A 24,632-nucleotide genomic window follows, 5' to 3' on the forward strand; every position below is an offset into this window, starting at 1 on the left:
ATGTATCTTAAGTTAGTCATGTTGTTAGCATCTACCAAGCAGATTGCAGAATTTTTTATTTCAGTGTGTGCAAGCTGTCAGCCTGTAAAAAAACAGTAAGGTAACAGGCCTTTTCAGAACACAGCATTGTTGCAAATATCACAATTTGATTTATTCAGCATTTATAATCAAGATACTGCTATTACAGTCACTATATGATGCAGTCTTGGTTGCTTAAAATATGATTTACTCAAGTTTTGCCTAAGTCTGCTTTATTTGATTTTTTTTTTAAATTTAATTCATTTAATTTCCTTCGTGATGTTGTCAGGCAGATTTAACTGGGAAGGACAGCTGAATCATGGATTCAAGGCCAGGTATTATTTAGTCCTAGAAAACAAGTCAGTAAAGACTGTAGTCTGGGGACTTGTTCCCTGTAAGCGGAATGGAGCTAAAAGGGAATGGGGTAATTCCTGGATATCCTAAAGCCACTGCAGTAGAAACGGAACGTCTGCTCATACAGCAAGTAGACAAGGAGCAGCAGAAAAAGTATTTGCACTTCTGACTGTCAGCATGCCTCAGCCCAGACTGGACGAGTCACCTCCTGGAGGGTGAGTGTGCCCCTTCAGCCCCTGGATTCTCTGCTGGGACTGCCATGAATGACATTATATGGTGGCATTTGTTTCCAAGAGGACATCTGTCTTCTACGAACTAGATATAGACCACTGATTTCATGCAGGTCAGCAAGCAACCATCAAAATATTAGTGACTGAAAGTCCTTACCAACTTCTACTTGCTTTGAACTGGTGACACAGAAGTGATGGGAAAGACTCCATCTTCCATTAGCAGTCCCAAAGCTACCCATTAGATGGTCCTCGACCTGTTACCCAGTCACCCCATCCCATTCCCTCCCTATGTGACTGAATGAGCATTTTTATTTACAGAAATGTTGCAATTCTTGGGAGTTTAAATTTAATTTCTCACAGTGTATATTACCAGTACAATTCACACTGACTTCAGCCAGTATTGCTTAGCCAAAATGCTTTGTAGCTTAGAAAAGACTTGCTACTTACAGGAAAAAAACCACCATCTCAAACACAAAGCAAACATAAAAGCTGCTTCCATTGGGGGTGGGGGAGGCTGTGTTCAGGAAGAGGAATACGGAGTGCACTATTCGGGGAGACTGTGATCTCTAAAGAGTTATGTAGAGGCTCTCTGTTCAAATATAAAACCAAGTAACTTCAAAACTACGTAAAAAAATATTCTGTGTCTTCTACTACTAACAACTATGGAGAAGACTTCACATGAGGCACTTCTGCATATGATCAAGGTGGTTTGTTTACTGTTGTTTTACATAGCAGCCAACATTTTAAAGGGAAAGTATACACAATCATTTTAGAAATAAATGCATGCAATTGCTTTTACTGTTCTGATGTTTTATTATTTTTGTCCATTTAAATACAAATATATTACTACTCCATCACCTGTTAAGCCTACTTGAACTTAGAGACAACTGCTCTGAACAAGGAGATAATGCACGTCAGTGCAGTCCAGATCATTACAGACAGGGCAGTTTGTAGAAACTGTTTCTACAGTTTCTACAAACTGCCCTATCAAGAATCATTCACACTAGGCAAGAGAAAAGATATTTTAATGTCCATGAGTTCTATTTTAAATAAACCCTGAGAAGAAAATACCATTTTTTTTAAAACCACACAGAAATCCTGTTGGTTTTCAAATGGAACCACTGGCTATCACAACTGAATATGTGTTCTGGAAATTCATCTACTTTTGAAACTTGTGGTAAATTAAAATTTGTCCTTTGTAATACTTCAAAAAACAAACAAAAAAAATGCACTGCCTCCTGTAGTTCATATATTACCTCTCCCATTGTTTTTAATAAAGAGATTTTTCACAGGTAGAAATACTACAGAGATTTCAGGTATGAACACTTAAAGGTATACATGCATACTAATAAAAGACTGTAAAAACCACGAAGAATGCAAATTAGTGTTTTTCAGATATAAGGTGTCATATCCTTTGCAGGTCTTTATGTGTCTGTGGAACTGTTATTAGGTACATATGCATCTGTGTACAACACCTAAGAACAATCAGGTTCCACTCCACATTGTAGCACAGAGCAAAAGACGATGTCCAACACAATTCCAATATTCTCATTAAATATAATTCTTCTAACATAATTTGCTGTTAATTCAACTGACTGAATCCAGAGCCTGCCTCCATTCAAAACAACAACAAAACCCATCAACAAATTCCATCTCACATCAGTCTAGCTACAGCGGTATACATTTTTCTCTCATAAATTTACTCAGCTGTTATACAGCAGGGGTTTACATCAGCACATTGTACTGAAATTGTCTAATGGCTCAAGTTGCACCAGCATAAATCCACTTTAAAGTTAGTGGTTCATTTACAATGGCAAATCCTACCACCTATCTAGCTACACTCTGGTAGAGGGATGCTTGTTCTCCCTTAGACAGATAAATCTCTGAGTCTGACACAGCATCTGTAGTATTCAGCAGACAGCATTAAAGCTAAACCAAGTTTTACAGAAACACTCTTGATTGTCTACTGTATGAGTTCTCTCCTGCTCCTCCTCCCAGCCATTCAGGGGAGGAATTAAATAAGCGTTCCAAGTCTTCCTCCCATCTGAAACCATGGGACAACCTGTCCAGCAACCAAAACAAGGAACAAAGACAGCAAATCTTTCAACAGTTGCTTTCCCACCTATTCTGGTTCTTCAAGTGTATTACCTAGTAATGAAAAAAAAAACCTCTACCAAAGACTCACACAGTTAAGGGGTAAAACAAAGATTTTTGCCACATTACAGTTCCCTTCTCTAATCGCCTCCATGAAAACAATGGATAAGAAATCCAATTTTCCCCCCTTCTATCCTGAGTTGTCCTTCCTATTTTTCATAAGACACAGAGGAAATATAAACATTTCTCCCACACAAACCATGACTTCCCTCTCTAAAACTTAAAAGGAGTTAAAGTGGTCATGACTGATTCACCCCTGCTGTTTGGAAAGGCTGAAAAGACTGCTTCTCCTAGGCAGTCGGTTAGCAAAAGCTGAAACACATTCTGATCATTAGCCTACATCTGTATTTGCCTCACACCTAAACAATTACCTTGAAAGAAAAAAAATACGTATACAATCAAATACTGCATCGTGATGTTATCTAACCACAATCAATGTACTAAACTGCTATAAAATGGCAAGTACTTTAAATTTTTTACAGTGCAGTGGCTTTTTTTTCCCCTCTACAACATAATAAACAAATTAAATGCTACCATTCTGTGAAAACTCTTTATGAGTTTAAGGAAATTATTTAAATATTTATTCTCATAACATTCAAGCAAAAACAACCGAGAAAAAAATGAAGCCTCTTTAGATTTGATGTATCTTCTCAGCTTAATTAACACAAGTTTTTCCTGTTTTAATTTGCACTTAAGAAGCAGGAACTTTACTCAATTTGCTAATTACTACATTTTCAAGCTGTTTTCTTGAAATAGATGGCAGTCTATCACACTGGGAACCCAAATTTCTGTAGTTACCTCGAATTACGTAATTGTCCAAAGCCTCTTCCATTCTTTTCAGTGCTTCAGCTCTATTAGAGCCATAGGTAATAAGCTGAAAAAGAAAAAAAAAAGGTATTTAAGTCACATACAAATGAGATAATATTTGTCTTTAGGATTTAAATTAGCATTTTAAATTAAAATGGTTTGTAGAACTTCTGCAGTCACAAAAGTATTTCCCACACATTTCTGTATCTGTGCTTGAGGCTCTCTGAAAACTAAGATCTCTTAACCCATTCAATGAAAGAATGGCCAATCACTTTTCCTTCATAAAATTTAAAGCATCTAAACAAGCTTTCTCTTCTTCTTTAGGTACGCAGAAAATTACAGGAGAGGGTAGGTATCTCCCGACTCCTAATGCCCAACCAACTTTTAAGATCTGTGTGAATTTTTTTCGACAACTGAACTCTGACTGTAATGTCATATTTTAATTTTACCGTATGTTACTGATGAAGAAGAACTAATAGTAAGAGACATTATCAACAGTTTCTTCCATTGCTTCTTTTTAGAAGATAGAATTATTGAAATTTTTGTTCTGGCTAGGTTACATTAAAAAGAGATAAACTGACAGCACCTAAGTCTGAAAGTAACGGCTACTGTTTAAATCAGAATCCTTTTAATAATCAGAAATGGCAGGACAACTAATTACCAATTAATTTTTGTTTAGAAGTGACACTGAATTTCCTCTATTCCACATCTTCCTTCACTTTTTTCATATTCCTTTGAGGCATGTTATGCCTAGCACCTTTAAAACACTGATTTGCCAATCCTTTAATGTACTTTCCCTCCTTTAGGAGATCATGTATAGAATTAGTGTTTCATACCTTTAGAATACTGGGGGTGGGGGCGGGGGGGGGGGGGGGGTAAGAATAAATCATTAACTCACTTTTGAGATCATAGGATCATAATAAATGCTAATATCACTTCCTTGTTGTATGCCACTGTCAACACGTACCTTTAAAAAATAAGAAGTAAAAATAATTATACATTGGAAAGAAAAAAAAACAACTTTCAACATGAGGATCAAATCTACCCTACAGGCTTAAAACTAACACCCACGAAGCTTATTGCGTATACTTTTTCCCCTTGAAGATTTGTTTTCAGAGAAGCTGGGAGGCGTGAAGGGGAGCTTGCTTTTTCCCCCACCAGGAAAAACACTTGCAAGTTATCCTCTCCTTTAAAAGAAGCACGACTGCAATCTTCATTTGATAGTCAAAATTCTTTTGTTCTCCTAGAATGCACAGCAAACACATGAGATTTGATCTAACAATTCAGGTTGTTACACACTCTAAACTTCAACTCCGAACATACTCTATTCAGATTTAGTCCCTGTAATAAAATACAGTTGTAATTATTTTTCTGACTGATCCCTGCCATGAAGGATGCCCCTTATAATCACATCCTTTCTGCATCTATATGTAATCACATCCCCCATGTTCTCCTACAGCCCTTCCGAGGGTTCCAGTAGGAATACAAGTAGGGAGCATTCAGCATGAACTTTGGAGCTCTGCTTATCAGCTCCATAGGAATACTGATCCTGTGGTTTTCATGTCTGTAACATTTTCCTTCTCTGCCTCACCCTCTCAACTGTAAAACATTTCTTTTTTCTGTTGCTGCTGTTCCCCTGAGGCTTTAATGTTTACACAGCTTTTTCCATGGCTTTGCTTTGTAAGGACACAGCCCCAATTAAAGCTCTGATTCTGCAATATTCAAGGAAAAAAATAACACAAGTTCAAAAATTTCTTTTGAAGAGGCTGATTGCTGTTAACCAGCCAACAAGTTAGTTAGTATATTGCTGATTCTTGTTTTCATCTCTCAGTTTGATTTCATCACTGTAGCAATGAGGTTAGCCATATAAAACTTTTCAAATGAGCAATTTCTGGGGAATAAATATTTATTAAATTGCTGCTTTTGAACACTGGAATCTGAAATATTTTTTAAAAACTAATCAAAATAACTCAAGAGTGATAAACGCATTCTGGGGATCATAAGGATGGAGGGCTCTAATCAAAGCTCTTGAAGCAGCAGGGCTCTGATATACTGCATTGAAAAGGGGGTGAGAAAGAGGGTCCTGGAATCTCACTTAAATCTTCACCTGTGGGAAGGAACCTTTGTAATAAACAGCAGCTCATCTGTCTGCAGCAAGGCAGGAAAAGGTCAACGCAACGGCTGTTAGGCCTTTAATATTTTAATTTAGGCAATTATCAAGGGACCACATGTAGAACCTCTTGTCTACAGAATCCACATGAGGGCATGATGATGACTTTATTATCCAAATGACATAAAAAGATACCCTAGCAGCTGTACTCACTTTCTTCAGTAAGAAACACTGACTAGTTTTTATGACATTGTATTATTTTTATTTTTTAAAAAAGTACTTATTCACGTATTTGTATTTATGTATTTACACTTACATATTTATGCATCATCATTTCTTCTATATTTTTCTTTGTATAGCATATTTATTCATATATGAAGGCAGTAGCACCCTCTGTAGCATTTTTATCACATCTTATCCCAATGTGCTTTACCCATGCTTAACTAGGCCCCCCACTACCCATAGCAGGCACATGTAACATTAGCTACTGATGAAAAGGTAGTTCAGACATGTCATGATTACAGAAAAAACACACAGCGTATTTCCCAGCTCCACTTTCTTGTAACTGCTAAACCATCTTTTCTCCCAGGATGTCTATGCTTAAAGTCCCATTCAAATGAAGAAGAATTAATCTAGCTGCTCAGTCCCAGATAAATCCCTTGCCCATGATACTTTTTGTAATGCTCCAAAAAAATGCATATATGAAGACGTGAAGTATGACATACATACACGACATGCAGCTGAGTTGTACTGTGACTTTTGTCTCCGAAGTAGCACTTATAAAGGGATTACTTACAGGTGTTCAAGGGTACTACGCGTACATGCGCATGTAAGTATTTATACATGTACATCATATTTTGACAAAGAAAAAAAAATATGCTAAGTGCATAATTCATACCCCAGTAATTAGGTTAGTTGGACCTTAAAGTTAATGTAAGGCTTCTGAGGCTACAGCTACATGCTCTGCCTGCTCTATGTTTCTGTTCGTATACAACACATATACATACCACTATATAATTTACATTTTTTTCCTTAGTACAACATCCTAAAAAATGAAAAAGCTACAGTAAGAATTTGAAATTCTTCAATAACTGCATAATTTCCTTTTTAAAAACAAAATCTGAAGCCGCTGTAGAAGTTTAATTTTCATAAAATAAACTCAAGATGACTAAAAAACTGACAGCAGAGAAGAAATACATTTACCATCTTCAATTCTCCCTGTGGTGCTTATATTTTCAGAGCCTAGTAACGGTAGGTGATTTTATAAACTATATGGTGTGACAGAACTTAATAAATATTGGATGAAAAAGAAACCCTAATTCAACAGACACTCACTATAATGTGCTCAACTTGATAAACAATAGCAATACTTACTAGACCTCCAGCATTTACTTCTGCTTAACATATTTCCTTTCTTTTATTTGTTATTTAGAATACCAAAGACAAGCTAGGTTCAAGATCCCACCATACCCTACAGCTCGTTGGTATTACAGCCACACCACTTCCATTGCTGGCTGCTGTACTATCATTATGTGTTATTACACTAGGACAACAGTAAACTGAAAGATAAAAAATTGCTTAAGTGGGGGCAGGACGAAAGCACAATCTATTTCCCAGTCCTGCAATGAACTATCAACGCATCAAATTCCACTCACCAACACATACAGGTCCTAGTATTTCTCCGTTCTTTGCTATATCAGAGTCCAAGAGTCTTCTGTTTCTGGTATGATCAGCAGTCTGGTCTTTTAATGACTCTGACTGGCAAAGAACAATGCTGGAGCTCTTCAGATATGGCAGCACATTTACTATCTTGTGTAAGAGCATCGAACATGAACGCTCTATCACAATATGGGGTTTTGTGGGTACCTATCTTAAGCTCCATTATCAAAGTTGAAAAAAAATTGGTATTTACAAGTAGCATGTACCAAGGAAATTACAGGCTACATGACACAAAAATAGCCAGTATATTCCAATCTATGGGTCAGCGAAAACCCTCACATGGCCATGCATACCAGCTCCACCAGCTTGAATGGCTGGCACATGGGCATGGGTATACAATCGTAGCTAACCTGAAACACAGAAGAAATGGATCAAAAATGCATTTGGCATTTGCCCATAAGATTAACTCACTGTGGCACACTACAAGCCTCCACTAACTCTTTAAGCCAACTTGTTGACAATTCTAAAATCTAAAATGCAGAAAACAAGCACTGTGGCACAACGGGCCTGTAATGCTGAACTTTTTTAGTCATTATTAATTTTGTTCTTAGCTGCGTGACATTCTCAGGAGGGAAATTAGTTTCACAGTGGCAGAAAATATGTATTAAGACACCAAACCATGAGTGTCTACATAAAAATAGAACAGCTATTTTTAATACAACAATAGAAGTAAACAGAAAGAGAAAAGCCTAGACAGTCCGTATGAGCTCCTCAAGCCGTTGCTCTGAAGCCTCCAGCGTAATTAAAATTTCTTTCTTTGGTACCACGATGGACCATGTGAAGCAATCAGGCATCTCCCACCCTTCATTTTCAATTCACCTCTCCCCCTAAGCACAACTCCCAGCCCTCCCTGTCTACCTGACAAGTGACAGCCCAATCTGATTAAATGCTTGCAAGGGAGGGGACTCATGGGCCTCCATGACAGGCCAAAAGTGATCACCATGGAGATACATAATTACAGCTGTCAACGCGTCTACTGTCCTGCTGGCATCAATTTGATTGCTCCCAGCAATAATGATAGACAAAGCTTAGTGTGCACTCTCCTGCACCCAATCACTTTATCTATTCCGTGGTCCATTTAGCTGACATGCAACATTCACACAAGCAAATAACAGCAGTAAGCAGAACATTTAAGGCATTTTAATTGTTTTTTCTTTGTATGGATGGCTCACAAGCGCAAATGTTATTACATAAAACTCCTGCTGCAGCATTAATTGAAGAAAGATTTGGTGGGACAAAGACTGTAGGGGGTATAGTTTGTCCATTATCACTTGTACTTTCAACAGGTCTCACGTTTGGAAAATTGCAAATTGCAAAAACTTGCAAGGGCAAAATGTTTGACATCCTGTTAGCTATTACAACATGGTGAAAACTTCTAACAACCACTGGAGTATTCATTATAAATTCTTATTAAATATACTCTTTGTTGCATTTAAAAAAAAAGTTTAGATACATCCAATGATACCTTTCTCCCTCATCTCTTTAAGATCACATAATGCCTTTTAGATCTTCACAGTTTTTTTCTGCTTTCAGGCTTTGAACACAGCATGAAGCCTTGAAGACCAGAAAGGGTCAGGTCCCTTTAGAAAATACACGGGCAAAAACAATTTAAGAAGCAAAATAAATCATATATCCAATAACATCTCCACATTTAAGATTCCTCCTGTAATCTTTCACGATTTTCCGTGCAAGCAATCAGACTGAATAATCATATTCACAGATAGTACAAGTCTCATCATTCCACTGACACAGTGTCATGTATATGTGCACTTATAACTTAGACTACCTTGATTTTACAGAAAGGCAGTGTCGTTGTTCTTTACACATCGCAGAAAACACTGATAAACAGCCGTTTCATATAGCTCAACTGTATCCTGAAACGTTGTAACAAATTTCCTCTTTAAAATCTACAAAGCTAAACCGAAAGCACCGGCAGGTTCTCACTGGTGTCCCCAGTTCTCCATGCTTAAAGCACTGACTTAAAATTTCACTGTCCTTTCTAATCACCATGGTATTTTTACTAAAGCTGTGTTTGAAAAACTTAAGCTGAAAGTTACTTAATGTAATAAAGTGTTTCAACATATAATGGTTTTCCTGTTATACCAAACCTGAACATTTTTAAACAGTTTGGAACTGTACATTTTTAAGCAGGTTTTCAGGTTGCATAAATAAGTAGTGCCATGTCCTGTGCCTCCCACCCCCAGCAAAAAGTTGGAAAAAAGGTCTAATTTACAAAGCTGCTGAGTACTTACAGACTCTGTCTATAAAAGAGACACTCAGCAGCTATGAAAACCAGAACGAAGTCACTTACACTTGGCACATGCAATGGTTCCTGATACTGAGACAGTTTACCAATGGATGGCAAGCCAAAAGATTTGTAGGGATCCTGAAAAAAATTTGAGAAAACATGAGAAAGCATTAAGCTTTTACAGACATGAAGAAGATACTATTTAAAATCTTGAAGTTTAACAGAAACCACTGCTGGAATTACTTTGTTTTTTTCCCCACAATTACTGGTGTTGAAGTACATTTCTTCATCCACATAACCCTGACAAATCCAAATAAAAAAACTGGAAGCACGTAAATTCTCTTGCATTGCAGTCAAAAAGCAATAAAGAAGTGCTCTGCACACAGCTACAGTATACCACCAAAACATATAAAGATGAGATTTTTATTTGCTACATTGTGCCTTGGAAGAAGGATGGGAAAGTATTCAGAAGGGTGGAGCTCAGAAGAAAGCATAAGGAAAAAAAAATCAGAGATAAAAAAGGTCAGCTAGAAATTAAATTATCTTAAGAAATCAAACTGACTTGTACCTTTGGAAATCTCCCCCATAATGCAATACCAACACAAACTTAATAGGACAGCAAATAATATATGGCCTACAGAATAATCAAATTCATGGCATAGTAGTTGGATCCATTACTTACTTACAAATGTGAGGGAATCCAAGTTGAACAACATCAAAATAAAACAAAAACAAACCAAAAGCCCAATCATCTGTTACCACAGGGTAAAGCATACTCATATTCAGAATAGCTTCCATGCCAATCACAGGGCAAATATTCTTTATCGAAATAGTTCATATAACTTGTGATCAGTAGAGCAAGAGCACAAGATTATGTGCTGTCACGAGAAAGAAAAAAACAGTATAAAGATGCCATGGGTCACAAAAGCCACAATAGTTAAGTGAGGAAAAAAACATCAAGGTTCTGAATTATTTTGGAAGAGCACAGTTACCTGAAACGTTCCCAAAACAAAATTAAGAAAGCTAGGTGTCGTTTTCTTCATTAATAAAACTTGGTTATTCACGTATCAAAAATGACAGCAATAAGACATTACCTTGAAATGTCTTAAACACGCTTGAAAATGGGTTTTATATTTTAGGAAGCTTTTTTAAGGTGAGCTAGGGAGTCATACCATAATTATAAAGTTCTTGTCCTGGAACGCACTTTTGAAATTTTGTCCTATAAACTGTAGTTTCAGAAGACCTATAACTTGCTTTCTCAACAACCTTTTAAAATATTTTAGTACAACAATTCTGTAAGCTATTGCCTTTCAATTGTCTTTAAGTCGAGTACACAAGTTAAGAAACCTGGAAACTCTAGTTAACTGTAGCAAGTTAACTCTAGCACTGCATCATTAAACGTGAACAGAACATACAGCAAATCTCCTCAAAAAAAAACCCTTAGTTATCTCTTTTACCATTTTTAATTTTGATTTTTGGAGAAAAGCTAAGTTGAAATACATGCTTTATTTTCAATTAAAAAATAAAAATTCTACAAGAGCTCTACATTAACCGTTTGTGTTACATACTCCAAATTTTGACTTTCATATGATATTCCTTGACTTCCCCTTGGCATCTATCCACACCTGAGTATTACTACTCCACAACTCAACCACCTACCCTCCTCCCCGTTACCACTCATTTACCTCAGCATAAACTCGACATTCAACTGCCCAGCCGTTGATGGGAATATCAGCCTGTTTGTGCCTGAGAGGGTAACCCTTAGCAACACGGATCATTTCTTGGACTAAGTCCAGGCCAGTAATGCATTCTGTGACGGGATGTTCAACCTGCAAGGTCAAGAACTGTCAGTCAGTAGGTAACAAAAACAACCCAAAAAAAAATCCCTCTCCATAAACAAACACAGATAAACAAGAACTTAGACCAGCCAAAGAGCACACAAAGAATACATTCCCATCTTGGTCTTTTTCCCAAAAAAATTTGCTACTTGACAAACTCCAGCAACCACCTTCTTTGCAGGGAAACCCCAAAACAAACAAAAAAATTAGCAGATTGCAATAACTAGGAGCAGCGTAGAAAAGGAAAACTATAGAGAACAGCTAAGAGGGTTTATGATTTTGCAGGGTGGTGGGGTTTTTTAATTTATTTTACAAATTCAAATACATCTGGTGACGACGAGTTCATTCTTCTTTGTTCAGAAGCTTTTCCCGTTCAATTTTGTTTTGAAAAGACTCACACTGTAGCCATAAATATATTTTAACTGAAAATCTCCAAGTAGCTGATAATCAACCCATTCTGCTACACTTAACATGGCACGTACAGGAGCTGCTTACAATTTTCCATAGAACTACCCTACCCTAAATCTCACCCATTCGCCTGCTTTCACTAACCTGTCCTGACAAGCAACCAGATTAGCGTAATCTTGCATCAGCGCAGTGTAGCAGAAATGAGCAGATGGATCCTTCAATTTTTCACCCCCCCTCCAGACTTATCTGTTTAGTGCTTAGCATGCACAATAGCTGGGCTGGACCAGCAGAGTCACTCTGCGCTCTCAGCAAATTGCTGCTAACGGCTTTGGATGATGCTGCCATGGGAATACCCGTCGTTCACACTAAGCCGGCATGTGCGTACAAGCATGCACACATGTGCGCGCATATGCACATACACACACACTTTTTCCTTGAAATGGGGATATAAATGGACACCTTTATTAACTTTAAAAAGCCTTTAACTAGACATAGTACAGTAAGAAAACACCCAAAGATAGGAGGGCGCACCATACAGATCGAGTAAAAGAGAGGAACCCTAAAAGCATGTTCTTCACACAGAGACAGCTGTAAGACTTTCCCAACAGAAGTTATGACAGAACTGCCATTTTTATTATAAAATGTTTGGCTTCCAAGGGCCAAAATAAGAAAATGCACTTCACACTGATTTCTTCTACCATGAAATGTCATATTATGTACTTCCGTGACACAGGAACTGGTCAATGACCAAATCACTTGCCTTTCTTCCTTCAAGTACACTAGTATTACACAAAACATTTAGTCATTATAATTATCTTGTGGCTTATCAGAACAAGAAGATGCTTTGGGCTTTAAGAAAAAAAGCTTTGCAAAAATAAACAGATGGTGTCCATAATTAGCCCTGTGTGTGCTGTGAGTTTGTTTAGAGTTTCAACAACATTTTAAGACGTTTTGACATAATTTTAATGACAAATCATCACTGAAACAAGCACCTATTCTTTGAAGGATAAAAGTGACACTGAAATGGGAATCTGATTATACAGTTTAAGGATGTACCTTTGGGATTCAATCTTGATTCTACCCAACACATGATATTCTCCAGCATGTCAAGCTTAATAACAGTATTTTGAGATTCTATGAAACATCTCAGCATCTATCCTGCAGTGTTAAATAGAAGCAATTCAATTTCTATTAAGACTTGGAAGTTTCTCTATTAAAATTTAGGGAGTTTTAATAAAGTTACTTATCAAACATTCATTATTTGGACAGCATAACTTATTCTCTTATTTCAGAATTTAAGTTTTAAAAAATTAACTCTTTAGAACACATTTGGAATTCTAACATTCCAGATAATTAAAATAAAGTATTTGGGGGTTTTTTGTTGGTTGTTTTTTTTTTTTGTTTTTTTTTTTTTTTTACAAAGATATTTGCATTATTTAGTTATACAGTCATTTTTCTTGGATAGCAATTGGCATTCCAGATTCAATAGCTTCATTGTTGTTTTCAGCTTTATTGTTGATGATCAAAATAAGACAGAATGTTTCTGGAAAGAAAAATATTTTTGTTGTTTGGTTCTTATGACTCACAAACATTTATTTAATCCATTCTTCAATACAGATCTTTGACTTGGTCAATATTTTCTTCTGTTTCTTCAAAATACTCCCTTTGTGTCTGGCACACAAAACAGCATTCAGAAAATATGACAAGGAAATTTTTTTGAGGGTTTTTTTTGGGGTGGGGAGAAGTTATTCTGCTTTCTGTTAGGGCTGTGCTTCAACTAGTGCTGTTCAGGCATAATGTAGACAGTCCCAATCATATTGCTAATTTTGGGGTACCAAATACATTTAAAATGCATTTTAGTATACACTAAGACCATCGGATGACCAAAATGGGGTAGAAAAGAAAAGAATTTTAACCTTGAAATCCTAGTTCACTTATCTGTAACTTAAACCTTTCAGTGAAGTGCACAGCTCAAACTGCACTTGTTTTAGCATTTGCAGTTTTCTTTAGGCAAGATGAGAGCTGGAGTGGTTCAGTATTTTTAGCGTTATACAGAATGTGCTTCAAGCATACAGTACAAAAGGACACTAACAAAGCAGTAATGCTATATCCTGGTTCAACAAGCACCCTGCAAGGAGGTTTTGGATGTGCAAGAATCCACCCACTGAGAGATACATGCAGGTTCTGAAATTAAAGCTCTAATCTTTTACAAAGCAAAGGATGAGGGTAAGAGAAGTGAAGAAATTAGACCCCTCTTCTCCCTCACATCCCAGAAAAAGAAAACACAGACAATCATCATTCCCTACTTACGAAAGCTCTACAATAACTGCCTTGGCTATTTGACTAAGGTAATTGTTGTACCTATTTTTAAATCACTATTAAAACCTAGGCTTTAAATACTTTTCCCCTTTTACTTTTCAGCCTTCTACTTCAGGCATCGGTCTTATTTTGCCTGCCTGTTGTATTTTTTTCTATTAATTTTAGGCTTTACTTGCCATTTTATGGACAATAAGTCAAGGACTGAATTTTTCAAGAGATGAATGTGAGCATGCTCACAAACGGAGCTGAATCACATCCAATTTATCAACTCTTAGCTTTGGGCCATGCTCCGTTTTGTAGTTACTTGATCGAAGATCTTGGCAGTGAGGCCCCAGTCAACACTGTAAGAGCCAATGGTGGTATGGTTATACGATAGTTGGTAAATTCACACATTATCACTATTCTTAACACAATGGACAAAACCAGACATGTCTGCAGCAAGCGATCTACAGATCATAGCTACATCAAGGCAACTCTACCTTATTCTCAACAGGACAAGCAGAAAAATTGATCAGTGATAACACTCAACTACTTAGCTGCCCAAAGTATCATGTTTACTACCAGTTTCTTTACTTACACCAAGTCTGGTGATCAACAATTTATAACAAGTCATCATTTCAATACACTTAAATATGGTACATACCTCCTTCAAAAGTCTTACTCCTTGCTTTCTGTGGTACACACGCGCCTTTCTCTAAAAACTGCCACTTGTATTTGTGCTTTCAAGCCCACAAAGTCATACCTATTATGGCCAGCAATATCCATATAGGGTGAAAGGAAAGTGTTTCCCCTTCATACTGGATCTGCTCTTCAGACATCTCTCACAGCAATCACATTCCCCGTGAGCATTGTAAGTGTTTTTGCTTCCCTAACCTCTTCCAGTTTATACAGCAAGAGACACTAGTGGCAAAGCCTATAAGAAGATAACAATGTCCCAGTTTATAGATGGTGAATCAGTACAAGAGAGCTAGGGGAACCTGCAAGAATCACAGTCCAGTTAGCATCTATCCCCAGAACAGTACAGAGAGGCTGCTAATTCTCCTCCTGTTTTCTGACTGTTGGTAGTCTTAAAGCTTTATCATACTGGGGTTCATCCACAGCTACGAAAAGAGCCATGCAGTTTTTATGAACAGTTGGAGCTAAGAGTTAAATTAGCAATGACTGCTCCCCTTATATTCAGGGGAATAATTTCATGGCACATTTTTCTCAAGACCATCAAGGTACCCACATCTAATAGCAAACACTTCTAGATACTCTCACGGATTGCTCTCTTGCCCCTGTGTGCACAAGGCATCAAGTTACTCACACACCAGTTGGAGCATTCAAGCAGACCACAGCAGCCAAAAAAAATCTAAATTTCAGTAGACCTAAAACTACAGCCTATGTCACTGCTACTACTGTAAGTCCCTAGTTGGTGCCATATGCTCCTTTACATTCAGATAAATAATCTCAAAACTAACTTTCAACATACACCTCAGTTTCCAGGAAACATGATTCACCTGGAATCCCACAGGCTCTTCTGCCACAGCCAAATCCAGTATCAACTGACCCAAACCCACCAGCTTATGGACGCTTCTCAACCACCTGTATTTCAGTAAGCCTGGTTTCTATTTCAGAGAACTGAACAGCAACAGAGGTGCACACATGTTCTGCTCCTCGGGCATGCCAGCTTCCTGACTACTATGAGCAGGAGCACTTCCTCTGGGGTCACATCTTCTTTCTACAAAATAGTTCACATATGTATGGGCTTTGGGAGCACATACTAAAAAACAGCTTTTCAGAAAGGCTGCTAGAGAACAGACCACGGTTGGATTAGTGTACAGCATGACCGGAAAGCACACAGGAATACGTAACAGGCAATCTCCCATGCTGTCTTTTTGTATAGACATAGTATATTTTCTGATTTATTGGTTTGTGATCAAAGAACTACGTGCAACCAGAACTACAAAAACTTCCATCAACTAAGTTGCTCGGGTAAACTTCTTTTATTGTTTCCTAAGTAAGATGTTGCACAAGTAAAAACTAATGCACAGACACTTGGTACCAACTAGTTTTTAACCATAGTATATAATAACTTAGAAAAAATAATCTACTTCCTCATATGAAGTTATCTTCCAACAATCATTGATTCAGTTCTCAATTTTTCTTTGCAAGGACTTGTTTCTGTATTGTACTGGACAGACACAGGTAAGAAATCACTTACACAGCCTAGGAATACTGAATCTGGTGTGTTTTAAACAAACAGCACACACTTGATATAAACAAATTAGCTTACAATCTCAGCATAACTTTTTCAAATAACATCCTGCACTTTAAAAAATCTCACAAATAAGTAATTCTACAATATTTCCTTTCTGCTATGTACTTCATGTAAGAAAATAAAGAAACCTGCACCAACAAAACCTACACTTTCTTTCCTAAAGATGCAATTCCTGCTTTCACTATATACAGCAGCTCTATTTGAGCTCTCTCAGAGTACTTTGTTCAAGGTGGCTCTGGTCACACCACAGCCATTCTTGGGTTTGCTTTTACATCAGATTCACCAAAGGAAAGGAACTAATGTACCCTTCAAGGAATGATCTTTTGTTTCTCTGTTTATTAAAAACGGAGGGGAGCCTCCTTTTTCTCTACTTTTTGCATAGTATCTTATGCTAGCTATGTGGCAATGTTGTCTCTCAGATATCACTCCATGTCCTAGCAGCACTGTTAATAGCATCTTTCAGATTCAATGACTTACACAAACAATGTCTTCTCTTCTGTCAACAACAATTAGCAATGCTTTTCTGTAGTTCTTTTGGGAAGCCCGAAAAGCAGACAACCAGTAGCTACATAATGGAAGTTGCATTAGGAGGCAAGAATGTGGCAAAAATCTGGTTAACTGTTGTCGGCTGACCCTCTTGTGTGAAGAAGTGTTGTTTGGCAGCAAAATCACCTTTTCTTTCGGTTCTAAAAATGGCCATGAACAGCTGGTATAAACTGTGTGCAGAATGGATTCTGGTGGGCTTAGGGGATTGGTAATGGGATAAGAGACCTTTCACCTTTAGGTCAGTAGTTCAGATTCAGTCCAGGTTAGCAGCAATTGAAAGTCTTTACCATCTGACACTGTTCGTTAGCCTGTTTAAAATGACTGAAGCAAAGTGTCACAGTAAAACAAGATTCCAGTATTAAGAAATATGAAGAGTCTCGGCAAACAGCAGAAAACAGTCACTTGAGACTTCACTTTGAAACCTCACCATTCAGACTTTGTAGAAATCTACTCCTCTGACTCCTGACAGCCCCTTTCACTGCTCCCATATTCCTGCCCATCTATTACAATTCATCCTCCAGGCAGCTACACAACACAGAGACAGCAAAACTACTGCTTGCCATCCCATGGGTCTGCTATGGATACCACCTCTGTGTGATTTTAGCTGGCAGTACAGACTCAGCTCATCACTTCGCTATTTGTATTTTGCTGCTACTGTTTATATAGTGCAGCTGCAATATTTTCCAACACTTCCCTCCTTCACTGAGCAAACACATAGCAGGTGCTGCCTAATCATGTGCAACAGAATACAGATACCATTAAGTGACTGTTAGAACCAGCACTTTATAAGCAGTGGAGCTCTAGACAATCACCAACAGGATTTCTACATCTAGACATTTCCCAGTCATGCTTTTTATACCTTCATGAGTGGACAAACTGATGAAAAGGGAGGTATAAAGAAACATGTAACGATACTTCCTCTGGCTTTTACACTAGGCACAGCCGGTTTTGTACAAATTCAACGTTCTGGAATATATCACTTTCCAGAGGTCAGTAAAATCTCATGAAAAGAATGAAAGCAATGAACAAAAATCTTAACACTGGCTGATATTTTATGGTGTATGGAAGCCTATTTACATTCACCTTATGCCTTAGAATCAAGTTACTTTAAAAGAACTAAAATACTCTCACTCCAATTAACTGTAAAATAAAATCATACAGAAACACCATTTGTTTTCAATAAATCTCTTACAAATGCATCAACAGAGTATTCTACAAAATCAACCTTTACCCTCAAAAAGTTCTGACAACAATATTCAAACTGTCACATGAGGAGAAAAACACACTGCTACTCAAACTACTGTATTTCTCAACTCCACTGTGCTGAATACAGTCTGTACAAACAATTTTTTCAATTGGATTACTCTAAGCAAATTTGGTCACATTTTAAGGAAGGCAGCGCTTATTTGTTATTTAAATTGCAGAACTCATGAGGGAGGCAGAAGGTTGGGAATAGACCTGAGACAAACACACAAACTGTATTCAGGGTAAGTGCTCTCTCCACACCGCTCATTCTACTTCTCTCAGTTCTTCTCAAGCCAACAAGGGATGCTTCTCATTTCAAGGGACTCAAAACTTCTAGAATGTGATATTTTCCCTTTGCTGTCACTAATTGATTCACATGTAAAGAGCTTAGCCACACCATACCCATATATTAACAGACAGTCTTTATTTACAGACCATACACACTCTTCCTATAAAGTCAAAGAGGAATGTTTCTGATCTGCCAATGCAAAGCTGAAGAGACTTTTCTGGTGAAAGTCAGAATTTCTGATGGCAGTGCAATAATGAGATTCTGACACAATTTGGAAGTTAGAAAAGGCCATTAATCTAAGGGGTCAAAAACTTCTTATTTATTTCAAAGCTCTTGTTTGGATATTTTGGACTACGGCTGCCCTTGATTAGGCTGGTGACAACTAGGTAACACAAAGCACACTGCAGCATGAGCAGCTATAAAGAATCAGATATTCAACATCTGGTCTGTCTCAACAATCTTAACAGTGCTGTCTGCCTGAAAACCACTCCAAAAAGTGCCCCAAACAACAATGTACAGAAGTTCTCCTGTAGCTGCTAGGGCAGACATCTCTACATTTTCTTGCGGAAAGTAAGAGTAAATAGTTTTGCTATGCAATTACCCAGTCTCATGTCTCATACTTACCACCTAGCCCCTGAAAGATGTCAGAAAAGGAGATACAACAAAGAGGATATTAACAACAGCAAAGATCAAATCATTCTAGCTGAATTACTTGCAAGGAGTGAAAACATCTGCAACAGATTTGTGTGGCATACAAGAGACACACAATGGAGCTGATTCACCAACATTTTTTTGCTTTCCAATCTCATACTGTATTGCAGCAACACTTAACACAAACATCAAATAAAATACAAACTTCCTGTAAGGTGCTATTTATACTTTTTAACAGAAAAGGTATATTCCCAAAGAGTTGCCCAAAAAGACAGCCTTCCTCAAAATGTGACCAAATAATACAACTCTCGATTACTGCAAAATAATTTACAAAACACACAGGAAGATATCCGATAGATACACCAAAGGGAAGGAGGGGAGAAATCAGCAGGCAGTGCAAATTATTTGACATGCTTTAGTTTGGTTTACACAAGTATATTCTGAAGTCTGTATCTAAAATGTAAATGTATGTATGCAGAAAAGGTACAGTGATCTATTAGAGATGGCTGAAACGTTAAAACTGACACAGGAAATTGTGCAATTTAGTAGACAAATTCTGATGATGCTGACAGGTAGCTGTGTCTATAACGCACACTGACAAAGACCTTAGGAGCGCCACTTACAGATCAGATGCCCATTATCTGGGAAAGTTCTTCCAACTGTGGAGCATTCAGCAGAAACAGGGCGAGTAAACCTATTAGTCACTGTTCACAGTTAGGAGATGTAAAAGGAAAAAAGGCTGAAACAATACAGGGACATCTGGAGACTCTCCTGGTTGTGAAGTTAAATGTGGACAAGCTTCATTTGAGTTTCTATGTTTGGCTCTTAATAAAAGGGAGCAAGCACGAGATGTTAGTTGCATAACTGTTAGCTGAACAGAAAGTAAAGCTTGAGACCTGGGAGAAGTGACAGATCAGATGGGTAAGTCTGGGGAAGAATCAGAGAAAATTACTACTCTCCAGCCTCAAGCTGAAATTAGAGACTAATTAGAGACAATACACAGTCAGGCTAGAAGAATCAAAGAATATCTAAACAAGTATTCTTAATTTAAGATTAGTAAATTTAAGAGTTGGAAAGAATGAGTCTGCTATTATAGGGGATTGTCAAACTGCTTAAGTTACATTTCAAAAGGAGTCTTGAAAGTCCTTAAAGATGGAATTGTGAAAGTTTTCTTACCGAGTATGTGGAAACCTGCACAATTAAGCAAGTTTGAGGTTTGGGACTTTAAACACCACTAGGAATCCCAGGGAGAAGGCACCACAAAACAGCAAAGATCCCATCTTAAAAACAAATTACAAAAAGGACTCCAAGGATACTCTATCACGAATTTCATTTAGAAATTGATGGGCAATAATATACTACAGCAAGGAAATGTTTTTGAACTTCTGGTGGGTTATGCAGAAAACTATAAATTAATTTTCTTCTGTGTACACAAGAACATGGAGAGTCATTAAAAAAATGTTCTCTCAAAACCAACAAAACTGGGAAAAATGTAAAGAACATGACCAAAGAGACATAAATTCTTCGTAATGTTTTAATGAACTATACATTGCCATTAACCACCACCCTCTCTAACAGAATCCAAGGTAGACCAGATTGTGCCTAACAAACTCCTGGCAAAAGGATGTGAACTGTAACTGTCACAACTAATTCCAAAAACACTGCCGCCCTGGCAAGGCAAGGAAAATTTTACCAGCAGTCTTCCCCTGATGCAGAGAAAGACTGCAACATCCCCAAATCCTCTCTCTCTTCTTTATCTAAAGCATAAATTTACCCAGCTCTTTATATGAAGTCATGCAAAGATGTCAGAATTATGAGGATCTCTTTATACTTTTATCATTCCTATATGTAAGAGCAGCAGGCAGGACACATCCCTAACAAAATGTAGCTAGAATAGAATGAGAAGCTCATCACTCTGATGCTTGATTACACACTTCAGCCTTTCTGGCATTATTTAACAAAGTGAGAAAAGGAGGATAAAGACAGTGGAATTTACTTGCTTACAAGTTGAACTTTTTTCCCTGCCTTCAAAGATTAAATACAGACTTCAGGTTATGTGCCTGCTTTCTTAGATTATGACCAGAAATGCACTATAACAGTCAAATAAGAAGAAGAGGGAGTTTTCCATAAAACACTGTTTGGTCATTCATTTGCGGGGTACATTATAACATCTACTACTGACTACAATGGTTGCTACAAAGATCCTACATGGTGTCAGCACACTTTTTACACAGTTGCATTCTAGTCACAATTTCAATCATAAGCAGGTTGCTAGTGTTTTTATTTGTGATATACACACAAAGTTTTAATCACCCTCCTAGAGAAACTCAGTAAGCAATCATCAAAGTATAAAAAAAACCAAAAAAGAAACTTCAGGGACCAGTGAGGAAAAGCATCAGAGCACAGTGGCTACCCACTTACTGTGAACTCACAGTGGCACTTAACAGTGACCTCTATTGCAAGGTCTTTAGGTCAAGTGTAACAAAGAGCAAAAGCTCCGAACGCTTACTTGAGTGCTGTGCAAGGGCTCACTGCTGCAAAGCCTTGTATACGCAGGCTTATTTAAGTGAGTAGATCTTTTCAGTTCAGTGGGAAGTGCTCACATGCATCAAGTTAGTTATGTTTAAGTCTTCGCAGGAGCAGACCCCCAAGTATGGAAGGAGGTTATGTTTTGTTTTTTTAAATAACACTTTTCTGAATCTGAAGGGCTGTTTTTCTTACCTGAAGTCTAGTATTCATTTCCAAGAAGTAGAAATTCTTACTGGAGTCCACAAGGAATTCTACTGTTCCAGCAGAGGAGTATTTTACTGCTTTGGCAAGAGCTACTGCTTGCTCTCCCATCGCTCTTCGAGTTTCAGGGTCTAAAAAAGTGCTACAATACAGAAACAATGCCTTTCTTTAATTAAATAATAATAACAATTCCATCATCTCATCTTCTGCTTAAACTACAACCAAAAGCAGACAGAATCATTACTCAAGTTATGAAAATATGTCAAGACTGTCAGATGTATGCCTTTACATTTATACTACCTCTGAACAGATATGCTTCAGGATTTGCAATTACTGCTAAAGTACAGGAAATTCAGGATAAATAACAGTATTCTCTAAAATATAACATAATAGAACACAACCTTTTTAGAACACTGACATCTATAACAATGCAAGTTAAATGAAAATACATAAAAATCCATGATATTTTAGAAGTCTTATCTATTTGCAAAAAAACAGTAACTAAAAAAATCCATCCAATGAAAATATGAAAGCCAAAATACAAGACAGGAGATCCAAGAGAAATTTGTTTTCTCACTCTGAAATAGAACAGTGTGGCCATTTCATTGATATTCTATGCAATAAAGAAGCTTTGGAAATTAATGAAGTATTTACTCAGGCTTCTTACATGAATAAGAGTACAATGAGGAAAATCTGAGCATTCATAATATTCAACTAACACAGCATTGACACTATCAATACTTAAACCTTCATATCCTATATTTCCTCTCTCAGCTTTACTTGTAAAGCTGGACAGTAGTTATCTGTGTTTGTTAATTGCAATTCATTCCTTTCCACAAATCCTGAACACACTCAAGGGCACGCAAAGAGCAGCTCAGCTACCACCTTGGGAGCCACTGTGAACACTACCCAAATGCAAAGCCTTCTCATTCTAGGAGAGCAACATGACACTTCTGCTGGTCTAGGAAGACTCAGGAAGGTACATATTCTGCTTGTTACTCTATTCTGTACCACAAATTCAGATTTAGATTAACCTATACAAATTGTTAATTCAGAGCTAGAGAAATTTCTGTGGCTTTCCACCAAAGCTGTGAAACTGTTTGCCCCTCACCCTGATACACTGACCTTCAGTGAAAGACAACATGAAGCTGCTGTTCTTATATAAGCTTACAAATACACTTATTATATTTCTGTGGTGACTTACATTAGGCACATAACTCAGCCAGCGTTTTAAAAATACTTTTGTAAGGGAATGAGAAGTCACTCCCACCTTACCTCTAAGCTACTAACATACCAAGTGTTACGTATTTCTTGAGGTTTCTTCCAACAGCGGGCCCTAAATCTGCAAAGGAGCAGTCAGGAGCCTCCACGTATCTGAAGTATCCCCCTCAAAGTCAGTTAAAGCTCCATCTGGAGCCTAGGACTGCGCTTGGTACAGAAGCCAGTGATGGGTCAGGACCCACCTCTCAGTAGTCTACTGTGGTGTTTTTCACTGAGACTTGAACTCACAGAACAGCTAGAGGCTTTTGCCACAACAAGCCATATTTGAAATGACACAAAAAGTGAGGAAATATCAAGGCAAACCAGGAGACAACGGAATCCTTTTCTTCATGGGAAAAGTGCTACTTAGCACCTCTGTCCTTCCCCTACATCAGGCCGAATCCGATAGATCATAGCCCAGGCATTTTCAGAATTCAGAAAAAAATTTCTTTCTTTCTTGGCAAGCAATGGGATCAACAGGAAAAGGAAGTCAAGTGTGATCCCAAGAAAGCTATCAGATCCTACACCAAGTCAAAGGAAAAAACAAGAGTCACACAAAACTGTACTGTACCCATTAAAAATGGGCACTGGTAATTGTAAAAGAGTTTAATAATATTTCTTATTTTGATTCAATAAGAGGATAATACATTACACAAAATCAACAGTTTATAATTCAATTCAGGTTTTCTGCAGGGCTTTGATCATGAAAGGTTAATGAGTGGCTTATGAGGAACAGAATCTTTTCAATATCAGCTTCATACTGTATTTCTAGAATAACCATTATTACTTCTCATACAGATGAAAGACAGTTACTCCCCTTTATTACAGTGGTGTCTTCCCTATGTTTGTTAAATGTAGGTTTGAGATCTCTCTGTTCCCCGCCTGCTGTAGCCAAATTATGGAACACAGGTGCCACATTGCTAAATTTGATCTCTGCCACGCGGTTAAGCTTTATGCTCTAAAATGACTGCATCATCCCTGCAATCAGCTAGGTTAATTAACCAAAGTTTTCCTGCTCCCTTCTGCTGCTTTACCTTTCATATACATTGTTTCTCCCTTTTTTAACAATGTACCTTTTACAACTGAAATAACTTTTCACCAATCTAATTAGGCATCACTTGAAAACACAGCATTTCAAACCTCAATTGTAGTATTTTTCTCACACATACACCTATTTTTCTTTCAACCTAATCACTCCTATGGCAGCATGAAGGATACAAAGTAAAAAGGATTCACAAGATAAAAGCGCCAAAAAGAAGAAATAAGATCAGACCTGACATTTCACTCATAACACCTTTGTCATGCTATCATAAAGTTGATCAAAGACAATACAATTGGTTTGTGCCATTGTTTCTACAGCCAAAGAGATGAACCACATGGGCAAGATGTTGTCTGTCTACTTCTAGTTCATCCAGTAATGTCTCCCAAAATATCTCCATCACTTTC

At 37.5% G+C, this 24,632-nt stretch overlaps 1 protein-coding gene across 1 annotated transcript in view; it reads right to left on the bottom strand.

The window, feature by feature from the left end:
- The window catches only part of PCCA (propionyl-CoA carboxylase subunit alpha), a 292,537-nt gene that overhangs the window by 152,611 nt on the left and 115,294 nt on the right, over positions 1–24,632 (bottom strand). Inside the window, exons 12-16 of the mRNA XM_055802742.1 lie at positions 21,918–22,068; positions 11,326–11,469; positions 9,704–9,778; positions 4,462–4,530; positions 3,555–3,630 (exon numbers count right to left, since the gene is read on the bottom strand). Coding sequence (XP_055658717.1) covers positions 3,555–3,630; positions 4,462–4,530; positions 9,704–9,778; positions 11,326–11,469; positions 21,918–22,068 — 515 coding nt within the window. The remainder of the gene's footprint in view (positions 1–3,554; positions 3,631–4,461; positions 4,531–9,703; positions 9,779–11,325; positions 11,470–21,917; positions 22,069–24,632) is intronic.

The sequence above is a fragment of the Falco peregrinus genome, chromosome 4, assembly GCF_023634155.1.
Source record: "Falco peregrinus isolate bFalPer1 chromosome 4, bFalPer1.pri, whole genome shotgun sequence".
Classification (NCBI taxonomy): Eukaryota; Metazoa; Chordata; class Aves; order Falconiformes; family Falconidae; genus Falco; species Falco peregrinus.